The sequence below is a fragment of the Poromitra crassiceps genome, assembly GCF_964638095.1.
Source record: "Poromitra crassiceps genome assembly, contig: HAP1_SCAFFOLD_377, whole genome shotgun sequence".
Lineage (NCBI taxonomy): Eukaryota > Metazoa > Chordata > Actinopteri > Beryciformes > Melamphaidae > Poromitra > Poromitra crassiceps.
Window position 1 is genome coordinate 77,501 of NW_028152027.1, and position 13,141 is coordinate 90,641.

Here is a 13,141-nt window from a genome sequence, read left to right on the forward strand (position 1 = left end):
ATATATTCCTCTAAATATGGCTAAAAAAGGTTAAAAAAATCATTTTTTTTTATTTAAAATGATATATTACTCTAAATATGGCTAAAAAAGGGGGGGGGGAACTCAAATTTTTCCACCTCCCCTTGCTGGACCTCCCCTTGCTGGACCTCCCCTTGCTGGACCTCCCCTATTCCGAAACCCTGGATACGGGCCTGGTTGCAGGTTGTCTAAATGTCTTGTCTCTGTTAGGTGTTGCAGGTTGTCTAAATGTCTTGTCTCTGTTAGGTGTTGCAGGTTGTCTAAATGTCTTGTCTCTGTTATGTGTTGCAGGTTGTCTAATAAAGACGATGATCCAGAAGGAGACGTGGACCTTGAAGCCTCCACGGGTGAACGTCAGTCTGACGGTTACTATGACGATGACCAACAACCTATCTGCCAAGATGGCAGGTGGTCACCTAGGAGACGGTTCCTGCCCTCACCCCAAGGTGAGTTGCTACGACAACCTTTCTGTGTTTTCTTTCCCCCTTTTTACATTTTGAAGTGATGGAGACTCGTAAGATGGCAGCAGTGATGCTTCTAAAGGCCTAAACATGGTCGTCCGTCCGCCTCGAATTGGAGCCGTCTCGCCATCTGGCGGCGCCAGCGAGCCCTACATGCTCGGACGCCACTACGCCCTCCCTCCTCCCACCCTCCCTCCTCCTGTGGAAGCTCCGTGAGAAAATGGCGGAGATTGTGTGCCAGGCAGTCTGAATGAAATTGAATGTAACGTTCCCAATTCTATGTATTCAATTCTAAAAAACGACCCTCAACATTTGGGAAGGCTAAGCCACACAACTAGTTTGTTATAATCTAACGTCATGCTTTGAAAGGCGACTTTACGACGATGAGCCAAGGCAACGGCCAGTCACAACTCTCGTGCAGCTGACGTCACGCACGTATCGTCGGCGCTGAGTCGCATTTTGGAGCAGCCCCCGTCAGCCGACGGCGGCCCCTCCCCGTAGGACGGCGCTCCACCCGCCGTCCTACGGGGAGGGCGGGGCGAGGCTCTGACGGACGACCATGTTTAGGCCTTTAGTTTGAACACTGATAGAAATAAGCTGATGAAGCAGACCGGGCCGTCCCCGGCTCTAGCTCAGTCAGATAAACAGCTGCTTGGTGTGTCGCTGGATGTAACGGATGTGTGGGAGGCATTTACACTTTCAATGTCAGTCAAGGTTCAGAAGTGTGTGGTTTCCTCTCTCATCATAATCCTCTGCTCATATCTCTGTGGAGGTCGAGGGGAGACCAAGTGAGTCCAAGTAATCCATTTGCATTTGCTTTGCACATTGAGTCAGGTCTGATGCTATCCTTCTCATTCTTAGAAATTGGGAGTAGGGTAAACCCCAAAGCAGGTGGGTGAAAACGGTTTGCATGCAAATGTTTACACACACACACACACACACACACACACACACACACACACACACACACACACACACACACACACACACACACACACACACACACACACAGTGCTCTGACTGTCCTGTCACAGTGAGTGGTGTAGATCAGGGGTTCCCAACCTTTTTTGTGCCAAGGACCGGTAGATACATGGAAAAAAAAGTCGCGGACCGGTTACATATATATATTTACTCACCAGGTGGCGACAAAGGGTAAATAACAGCCTTTTGTGTTGTACTGTATGTAGCCTATACAGTATATATGTTTTTGTTTTAACTACAAACATAAATGTCAAACTTGAAACTATGTTTCAACTACCACACACAGCCTATAATATTATAGCCTATGTTAATAAAAAAAAAAAAAAATGGGACCGGCTCACGGCCCGGTACCAAATGCGTTGCGGCCCGGTACCGGTCCGCGGCCCGGTGGTTGGGGACCACTGGTGTAGAGGACCCAATTGCAGGACAACAGCAGGAGGCGGATGATGAGTAAACCCAAAACTGGGTATATTTAATGAAACAACAGGTAACATATAAAGACAGGTAACATGGACAGAACACACGTGAACTTGCTGACGACCAGACAAACACTGAGAGGTGAACAGGAACATAAATACACAGAGGGAAGTGATTAGACATGGGAAACAGCTTGTAGTGATTTACTAACAAGACACAGACTGGAGACTAACATAACATAGATCTGCTGGACCTAGACAGTGAAACATGAGGAACCTGAGGGGACTAGAGACATAGATCTGCTGGACCTAGACAGTGAAACATGAGGCACCTGAGGGGACTAGAGACTAACATAGATCTGCTGGACCTAGACAGTGAAACATGAGGCACCTGAGGGGACTAGAGACTAACATAGATCTGCTGGACCTAGACAGTGAAACATGAGGCACCTGAGGGGACTAGAGACATAGATCTGCTGGACCTAGACAGTGAAACATGAGGGACCTGAGGGGACTAGAGACTAACATAGATCTGCTGGACCTAGACAGTGAAACATGAGGGACCTGAGGGGACTAGAGACTAACATAGACCTGCTGGACCTAGACAGTGAAACATGAGGCACCTGAGGGGACTAGAGACTAACATAGACCTGCTGGACCTAGACAGTGAAACATGAGGAACCTGAGGGGACTAGAGACTAACATAGACCTGCTGGACCTAGACAGTGAAACATGAGGGACCTGAGGGGACTAGAGACTAACATAGACCTGCTGGACCTAGACAGTGAAACATGAGGGACCTGAGGGGACTAGAGACTAACATAGACCTGCTGGACCTAGACAGTGAAACATGAGGGACCTGAGGGGACTAGAGACTAACATAGATCTGCTGGACCTAGACAGTGAAACATGAGGGACCTGAGGGGACTAGAGACTAACATAGACCTGCTGGACCTAGACAGTGAAACATGAGGCACCTGAGGGGACTAGAGACTAACATAGACCTGCTGGACCTAGACAGTGAAACATGAGGCACCTGAGGGGACTAGAGACATAGATCTGCTGGACCTAGACAGTGAAACATGAGGCACCTGAGGGGACTAGAGACTAACATAGACCTGCTGGACCTAGACAGTGAAACATGAGGCACCTGAGGGGACTAGAGACATAGGGAAAGTCTGACAAAGTCACAATTGTGACATGTCCAATACGAATAATCGACTATTCTATCAAATAAAAAAATACATTTATAGAATATCTTCACTAATCATTTCGACCATATCAACAGTCAATGCAACAGAGTGATGGGGACATATTTTGAGCAATAAGAGACTGTATATGATCATGCAAGATTTGAACTGGTGACGTCGGGCGATTGGATGATTTGTCTGAATAATGAGACAGGCAGGAGACATCTATTTATTTTTTAAATTAAGCTCTTAAAGTCATTTGGTTTATTTCACCTTTTAAACATTAAAACGTATAGCCTACATGAATAAACACACGTGTCCTTTACATATCTCGAGGCTCGTTCGTCTGATCTACTTCATAATTGGCGGGTGTATTGCTGGGGAGCCATGGACGTTCAGTGTCAGATTTGAATAAACAAGCGAACAGCAGGGGGATGAACAGTGCTCCGAGCAGCACATCTCAAGTCAAGACTCGAGAAACTTTTCATCAAAGTGCAAGTCAAAGTCAAGTCACCACAACCCCAGTCCAGTGCAGCAGGTCAACTCTCAAATCATTCAAATTGTGACTTGCGTCAGACTTGACCACAAGTCATGTGACTCGAGTCCCCACCTCTGCAAGATACACTGTATGAAGTATTGATTTTATACTATATATATATATATATATATATATATATATATATATATCGGTCAGTAGAGTGTGAACATGTGTTGTGTCCTCTCAGCGTTCAGCTTCCAGTGTCTTGGCGGACAGAGCAGTCAGGATGAGTCTCCTCCTTCTCCCTCCTGCACAGCTCTGCCATTGCACCTGATGCAGCAACAGGTAACACACATGCATGCACACGCGCGCACACACACACACACGCACACACACACTCACCTCTGGTACATTTCTTGAAGTAGAGAGGTCTGCCTGCATGGCCACCGGGATGCCCCGCCCACCATGGCCTTTGACCTCTGCCCCTACAGGTCATGGCTGTGGCAGGGTTTGATGCCAGTAGAATCCACCGTCTGTCTCCGACGCGCTCGCTGCGATCCTGGGCCACGCCCCCTGCCTCCCCCATCGGCCGGGACTCCTCCCCCTGCTACACACCGCTCATACAGGTCTGGTCGGCTCTGTGTGTGTGTGTCAGATTATATATATATATATATATATATATATATATATAAATGATCGGGTTGTATAAACCTGCACTGCCAACTTGCTTACTTGAGTATGGATTTCCATACTTCGAAATCCATACTCCTTCCACAAAAATGTGTATGTGCGTGTGTTTGTGTGTGTGTGTGTGTGTGTGTGTGTGTGTGTGTGTGTGCGTGCGTGCGTTTGTGTGCGTGTTCCCAGGTGGACTGGCGTGGTCCAGGCAGTGTGTGCAGTATCCCCGGAGCCCTGCGGAGGAGCACCTGGTACACGGACGGCCAGGATGTCCCTGCACGCAGCGGCTCTCCGTCCCGCCTGCAGCTTCCTGCCGAGAGGCGCTCCAGCCTCCTGCAGAAGAGAGGCAGCGCCAACAGCCTGGTGGAGGCTGTGAGTACTGCAGCCTCGCTCACTTAAGTCTCCTACTCTTTCTTCTTCTCCAACGTGTCACATGTCAGATAGACTCACATTAGAGCCATAAACCGCCCAGCAGTGGCGTGCCTGACCAAGTTGGTGCCCTAGGCAAGATTTTTGCTGGTGCCCCCCCCCCCCCCCCGCCCAAAAGAAAATATAATACAAATTATATCGCAGCTAATTCCACCACTGCAGTGCAGTCTCAGAATCGCCCTTCCCCAGTGGCGCTGGAAGTACAGTACTTTTAGGTAGGGGGTGCTGTAAGGAAGGGACCCTTCCTTACAGCACCCCTTTTTGGACTTTCATCCATATTTAGAAGAATATTTAATTTTAAATTAACATTAGGATTATACTGTTGTGATGTCATTATTCAGTATCCTCTCCTTTTCTCACTCACTTTCATGTAAGCACCTGTCATTTTACACTACAACAGACAGCAACACAGGCATAAACACTGAACTTATTATTATTATTATGGAAAACCAGATTATGATGAAAATCAAACACTTTTGAAGAGAGAGCGTATGAAATAAGATTAGAGCTGGGAAGCACAAACTGTTTTTTAATGCATTTTGTTGGTGGTATAAACACAAGACAGCCAAATCCAACAATTTCGAAAATCCCATTTCTTGCCACCAGGGGGTGCTGCAGCACCCTCAGCACCCACCTTCCAGCTCCCTTGGGCTTCCCCCACTCTGGGAAAAAGCTCCGAGCAGGTAGAAGGGGGCGCGGCCGCGCAGGGGGTGGGGTGGTATGGATTAGGGACCGTGGTGAAAGTGCTGCAGCCCAGGCAGCCAGAAAGGCAGAATTAGAAAAATGATTTGACTATTATTTAAAGACTTGTTGTGCTTATTTTTTGTCTACTATTGTAAAATGATAGTAGGCCTATTATCATGAAAAAGTATTTGTAAAAAAAAAAAAAAAAATTACCCTCTCTGGCGCCCCCAACGGCTCAAGCGCCCCTAGCATTTGCCTAGTTCGCCTAATGGACGGCACGCCACTGCCGCCCAGCAACAGTCCTGGCCGGTTGTTAACGTGATATCTCAGGAACGCCTTGAGGGAATTTCTTCAAATTAGATTTAAATGTCCACTTGGACTCAAGGATGAACTGATTAGATTTTGGTGGTCAAAGGTCAAAGTTCAAGGTCACTGTGACCTCATGTCCATCCGTTCCATCAAGGGGGGCGGGACTAGCGATAAGGCGTAGCGAGGGATAGGAAGGTCGTAGAGAGTCGTGATTCGAGAGGTGGGTAAGGGGAGTGGCTAGGCGGATGACGTAGTTGACTCTGAAATATTTGAATTTAGCAATAAAATCATTCTTTTCACATGAATCCTTTTTTGCTTGAACACTGTCGCTCTGATCATCCTCAGGTGTTGATTTCCGAGGGCCTGGGGAAATACGCTAGAGACCCCAAGTTCGTGACGGCGACCAAACACGAGATCGCAGACGCCTGCGAGATGACCATCGACGAGATGGAGAGCGCCGCCAGCAATCTGCTGAACGGCACTGTGGGTAACGGCGGCGCGGGGGGCGCGGGGCCGGACGCGCTCACAAGAGACCGCAGCCTCCGCGACTACAGCGACGAGGAGCCCGACGACGGCGCGAAATGTGACGAGGACTTAGCGGACGAAATGATCAGCATCACAACGCTATAGCAGCGGCTCGCACGGGAATTATTTAGGTTTTTCCAATTGAATTGATCCTACTGTTCCACATTGGAGAGATGTTTCTGTTACAAACATCCTGCAATAGACAGGCAGTGTGACAGGACGGACAAGAGAAGTCAAAGTGCCTTGAGGAAGACGTGGAGGCATGGATTACCGGATGAACGGACTTCCGCAAAGACTGAGATAAATTCAGCAGATATTCACAACAGAGGAATTTCATCGACCTACCTGCCACCTACAAGGGCTTCAGGGCGTTCCTTCAAAGCTGTTTTGTATTGTGTGTTTGGTGACTCGATCGAGCAGATGAGCTTGAAGTGGAGACACACAGGCCAAATTCATCCAGTTACAAAATGGTCTTTTTGACCATCTCATGATTCAAGAGTTTGAGTATAAGATGTCCTGAGGTTTCACTATACTCCACGTTTGATTGTGTTCACATGATGATAACAAGAAGCTTGATGACACAAGAATGGTATTATGTATTTATTTTGGTCTGCAGCCCGTTCTTCATGCCATATTTTCGGTCTTTTCCTCCATGACTTGAAATGACACAGAAACTGCAACAAAAAAATATTTTAAATTAAAAAAATAAATAAATCCTGTTTAAATCCGAGGCCAGCAGCTACGGCTCCTCTACAGCCAGGTTGCTCTAACAAGGAAGGGTGAGATCAATTATTTTAATGATTGATTTCAGCTAAACTCAATGCAGAGTTCAGACTGGGCTTAAGTTCAGACCGGGCCCATGAGTTTAGACTGGGCTTAAGTTCAGACTGGGCCCATGAGTTTAGACTGGGCTTAAGTTCAGACTGGGCCCATGAGTTTAGACTGGGCTTAAGTTCAGACCGGGCCCATGAGTTTAGACTGGGCTTAAGTTCAGACCGGGCCCATGAGTTTAGACTGGGCTTAAGTTCAGACCGGGCCCATGAGTTTAGACTGGGCTTAAGTTCAGACCGGGCCCATGAGTTTAGACTGGGCTTAAGTTCAGACTGGGCCCATGTCAAAGAGTTTGTCCCGAGGTTTGTTGGACAAAGAAAGGGGAAGATAGGATTTCAGATTTGTTCCTCGCACAACTTGAAACCAAGATGGAAGTCACATATCAGTGAAACAATACGTCCTTCAGGCATATCCCCCGTTTGACCACACACACACAATGTGGATAAGGATCCACATTGGACACACACACACACACACACACACACACACGACGACTACTACTACTACTAAACCAATGACTTGAGATTCAAGATTCACTTGAATTAGATTACAAAAAAGGAATTTGTCCTCGTGCAAGTATGCAGTGCAGCGGTCACATCAGTAGAGAGAGACAAAGCAATACTGAAAAACAATCACTAGGACAGAACACACGTGAACTTGCTGATGACCAGACAAAGACTGAGGCCCAATTCCAATCCGCCCCCTAAAGACTCAAGCCCTGAACCCTCAGTCCCTCTAATGGCCGCCATCTGAAAGTGGTTGAGTCATCAAGTGTGGAAGGGATCCACATTGGATAAATAGGAGTATTGGGACAGCACATCCCTTTGCACTTGACAAGATGATGTTGAATCTGGCAGGTTTGGGGCTCGCTATTATATTGTTTATTGTCAAGACGCTTTGAGGGATAGACTCCCTGATGAGTCTGTTCTCATCCAGGCTCTGGCTCTACAGAGTGAACAACAGGTCATTTAAAAATAATAAATGTAGCCTCCTGCAAAATCTGCAATTGATAACTGTGTAATTATAATTAAAATAAGCTTAGTAATGACATGTCACCCAACATTATAGACAATGTCAATACTGTAAGATTCGGTAAAACAATTTCTCATTCATCAAAAAAGTAATGGATTGCAATTGTAATTGAAATGATCGATGATCATACTAGGATTGTGTAATATAACTACTTGCATTCCTCTGATATAATATTTTGTCGAATCTGAAATCAGATTAGAATCAATTTAGGCATTCCAGCGCACCCCGTATACGCGGCTAAACACTGCATTCGTTTCGTGGGTATGTTCTTTTATTTTTTTCTTACAGATATTTGCGGAATTCCCCGGTAAACCCGTTTTATACGTCACAACGCTATGCATTGTGGGCAATTCCCTTTCCCTAAGTGGCCACAGCTGCTCCCTTACGGTAAGGGGGCAGAAAGGGCTCACTCTGAGCCCTCATTCACTTTGTGATTTCACCGTGGGACATCCCTCAGCCCTCACTCCCTTCACGTGAACGCGCCTCTAAGGGGGCGAGACAGTAAGGGGGCGAATTGGAATTGGGCCTCGAGGTGAACAGGAACATAAATACACAGAGGGAAGTGATTAGACATGGGAAACAGCTGAGTGATTTACTAACAAGACACAGACTGGAGACTAACATAGATCTGCTGGACCTAGACAGTGAAACATGAGGCACCTTGAGGGGACTAGAGACTAACATAGATCTGCTGGACATAGACAGTGAAACATGAGGGACCTGAGGGGACTAGAGACATAGATCTGCTGGACCTAGACAGTGAAACATGAGGCACCTGAGGGGACTAGAGACTAACATAGATCTGCTGGACCTAGACAGTGAAACATGAGGCACCTGAGGGGACTAGAGACAGAGGGAAAGTCTGACAAAGTCACAATCGTGACAATAACATGCAAAATATAAAGACTTTAAAGACTGAGCCTGTTTTTGATTTGATCTTATGACTTTAAACACACAAAAGAAGCTGAGGATGGAATGATGTCACATGACTGATGTCAGGTGTTACCTTGTCTTTGAGGGGACTTTTTGTTTGAACAGGAATGATGACAGAAACAAGTGCACATGATGTGTGAAACACCTGCGGACGTGTCAGGTGACGTGTCAGGTGACTTGTCAGGTTGAGCACAAACACTGAACAGAGAAGCAAGATTTCTCACCGACTATGTTGTGTGTCAGAAGGGTCTGCACCCTCGCTTTGCCACTAACCTGTTTGTTAGACACATGGATCTATTATATTATAAGCCTATTAGACACTGCCTGCTGAAATAATGTCTCCACGTCACCGTTTGAAAACAACTTTATTTAAACACAACACTGGCCAATGACAGGGCAAATCGTGTTCAAACTCCATGTTCTCTTTTGTTTGTTTTTTCAATACGAGTAACTGTTGTCAGGACAAATGTTGTCAGTCTGTGCAATTAAAGGGCTCCTTCAAATAAGACCAAAATAATATAGTTCAGTTTTTGTGTTTGTCAGTTAAAGGAACACTCCGCCTATTTTCAACCAGCTTTGTATCATTAGAACATCATTAGTATATCAGAAAACTGTAAACGGTTTTGAAGTCTGTCATTTAATTTGACAGTTATTGAGTGTTAAAGTGTGGACCAGTGACATCACTGGTCCACACTAACTCAAATTAATAACTCATTAACTCAAATCAACTCTCAATGTCAAACTAGATGAATAATGAATAGCTTGACAGTTATTGAGAGTTGATTTGAGTTAATGAGTTATTAATTTGAGTTAGTGTGGACCAGTGATGTCACTGGTCCACACTTTAACACTCAATAACTGTCAAATTAAATGACAGACTTCAAAACCGTTTACAGTTTTCTGATATACTACTGATGTTCTAATGATACAAAGCTGGTTGAAAATGGGCAGAGTGTTCCTTTAAGCCAAAACGTACTCCTTCCAAAGCCATAACTGCTGAGAAACTGTGCAGGCCGACATAATAACAGGGAAAGATCTCCCCTTCAGACTGTGGCTCACTGTCTCTGCTCCTCGCATGCTTTCACACCACGGTGGGCAGCAACAGTTACAACAGAAAGAGGATATCTACAGGTTTATTTGCAGTACATTACGACGATACAAATACATTTTGTGATCGAGGGTTTTATCGTCTTTCTTCAGGATCAAAACAAAAATGTTGTGATAAAAAAAGAACTCGCAAAGCTGTTGTTGTATGTGCAATTCACAGCTTTATTTTTTTGTACTGTTCCACTGATTTACAGATGTTTATGAAAATAATGTTGACAACAATGTATAAAATCTGTACAGTTTGTAAATGAAAAAAGTACAAGTGGTGAAGTGAACTTGAAAATTTCTTCTTTGTACCCATTCGTTGTAAAAAAAGAAAAGAAAAGAGAGAAGAAAAAGTAAAAATGAGAGAAAGAAATAGCTATCTACTTTGTAGCATAACTATTAGTACCTTTTAGACTTTGTACCAATGGGGGGAATGTTTTGTACAATATAATTATCTTGAATATTTGCCTGGAATTACAATGAGATGATTTTTGTACTGTATGAATCACTGAATAAAATCACGAGGACGGTTTGTAGTGTTCCTTCACAACTCATCAATACAAGCAAAACTAACAAACTCAATTAAAACGTGCAACAAAATACGACATTTCAAATGGAAGAATTTGACAATAATTCCCCCTTTTATATCCATCATTGTGACATCAGTACATAGATAATAGCAATACTGAAGTGATGTTCAGTTGAACACTTGAATACTGTAAGATGTTGCAGGAAAACTGCCACAATAGTGCAGATGATCTTAGTTTTATAGGTTAGTGCAAATATATATATATATATATATTTAGGCTATATATATATATATAACGCTAATGCTATTTCCATGTGTCCAGCAGACTTACACGTCTGATGAGAGACACGTAAACATTGTGATGACAATATTTGACTCGCTCATTCTAAAATCACATAAGCAATGCTAGACTAGCATGATCATTCTTCTTAAAAGGTTATCATCATTCACTTCATCTGGTCGGTTATACAAAATACTATTGCTTCTTTGTAAACATTTACTTCGATTAAAATATGTTGTACATTGGATAACGGCATCACAAAAATCTACAAGGAGGACATTAGTTAGTGTTTTGACGTAAACAATAGTAGTTTTAAGACACGGTCCACGTCTGCCACTTTGAATATCCTGAGCGATCATCTATTGGTACTTCAATAAAATGGCTATCTGTAGTGTGATTAATCTGTAGTCTGATTAATCTGTAGTGTGATTAATCTGTAGTGATTAATCTGTAGTGTGATTAATCTGTAGTCTGATTAATCTGTAGTGTGATTCAAGGGATAGACAAGGATATCACATTGATTACCCACAAGCACTTTCGTAACAGGGATGCAATTTATATTTGATGTTATGGGCTGATCCAGTGTCAGTGGACAGCAGTGTTGTCTTGTGTGTGTCCCTCTTCCCCCTGTGTTTCCCCCTTCCCTGAGTGTGTGTAGTGGGCCGAGTCCTGCACCTGGTACCTGGGCTGTTGCACGGCTGGCGGCGATCTGCTAATCACCCAACCAACACCTCTACATATAGACGGTTTTAACTTGACAACAAAAACATTCTAAATTGAACCCCCGCTCACTTCCTTTTGCAGTGTTTGCTATGGACATAAAAGAAAAAAAAACATTCAAGTGCAGGACTGACCATTCCGTGAAAACCGTCTATACAGCTGAGCGGCGAAAACAAAAGTAACGATGTCGAGTGAATATTTCTGCAGTTTTGCCGAATGCTGAGAAAAAGGAAGTGCTGTGGGGTTGCACTCTGGTGAAAACCGTCTATAACCTGGCTCCCCAGTGACTCGTCGCCAGATTGTTTCATCTGCTAACGTTGGTAGTTACGTCCAGCCACTCTAGTGCTTTTTGTGCTCTGATCATCTGAAGATCTTCAGTGAAGAAAACCTTTTTTGACTTTTTCCTGTGTTCAGGTCTCCAGATCCGTGCTCACTCCACTACCAGCCTGTCTCCTGCTCACTCCAGCAAAACTCTCTCATTCATTCGATCTTGTTAAGCTTTGGATCTGTCTCCGTGTCCGCTTTTGGGTCCAGAACTTTAACGTTGTGACATCCAGACTGTTAAAAAGACATTCAAGGGCTGCCAAACGGCTGTATACTTTAAGGGAAAGGTCACCCACTGGACTGGACACTTTTAAGAGACATTTTGATAAGGCTCAGGCTCTCATAGCTAATTCAGACTTTTGTTATAGTCATTATTACACACTTTGTGAGTGGTGCTACAGAATAGAAGCAGGGTGGGCGCACAAAGGCCTGCTCAAACACATGAGTAATTAGTAGCAATTAACTTGTTCCAAAGGTTTATCCACAACATCTGGCTTTGCAGTTGTGTCACATCTTGCAACACATCTGGCACTGTCATGGGAGATTCAAGGGAGGGGGAAAATAATGCTGTAATATACAACAACCGGGCAGTGACCCTGAACAAACGCTTAGCTGACCTAGCTAACTGGCCGGCAGGCTAATTCAGCAAATCAACTGATAACCGTTAGCCACTGGTAACACTCGATTATTTTAGATGCGTTCGCTAGGATGCAAATCACGTGTATTAACAAAACAAGTCAGGACAGTAGAAATGAGCGAACCAGATACGACGGTTTAGCGGTTTAGCTAACAGGCTGACATGATCTAAACCCAAAAATGATCCGATTTATCAGTGATACTGTATGTGTAATATGATCAGTCAGTTCACAGTCAAAAATATTACCGAAATCAACCGTGTCTATTCTATTCTGTTGAGATGGCTAAGTCCTCCTGTATGTTTAGAAACACACTCAGCTGATCAAAGCTATAGTTGCCAAATAGCTTTGGACCTCCAATATGGCTGTCAAGGGGTAGGTTCTGTCACCTGATAGGCCATTATATATATATATATATATATATATATATATATATATATATATATATATATATATATATATATATATATATATCATTATAGATAGGCTACCATGGATTTCCATGAAAATGTGTACAAATAAGGGGGATACTGTGTTCTCAACACAGAGCACTAGATCACTGAATAGTGCAGGCTTTGCTTCGCCCTGTCACCTCC

General features: G+C 44.2%; 1 protein-coding gene across 1 annotated transcript in view; it reads left to right on the forward strand.

Annotated features, from left to right (window-relative positions):
• Positions 1-6,274, forward strand: part of LOC310771134 (voltage-dependent L-type calcium channel subunit alpha-1D-like) — a gene marked incomplete at both ends in the record, with an annotated part of 78,484 nt that extends 72,210 nt beyond the window's left edge. Inside the window, 5 exons of the mRNA XM_083663798.1 lie at positions 310-464; positions 3,792-3,889; positions 4,036-4,170; positions 4,412-4,594; positions 5,990-6,274. Of these exons, the coding sequence (XP_083519924.1) occupies positions 310-464; positions 3,792-3,889; positions 4,036-4,170; positions 4,412-4,594; positions 5,990-6,274 (856 nt within the window). The remainder of the gene's footprint in view (positions 1-309; positions 465-3,791; positions 3,890-4,035; positions 4,171-4,411; positions 4,595-5,989) is intronic.
• Positions 6,275-13,141: the final 6,867 nt, after the last annotated feature.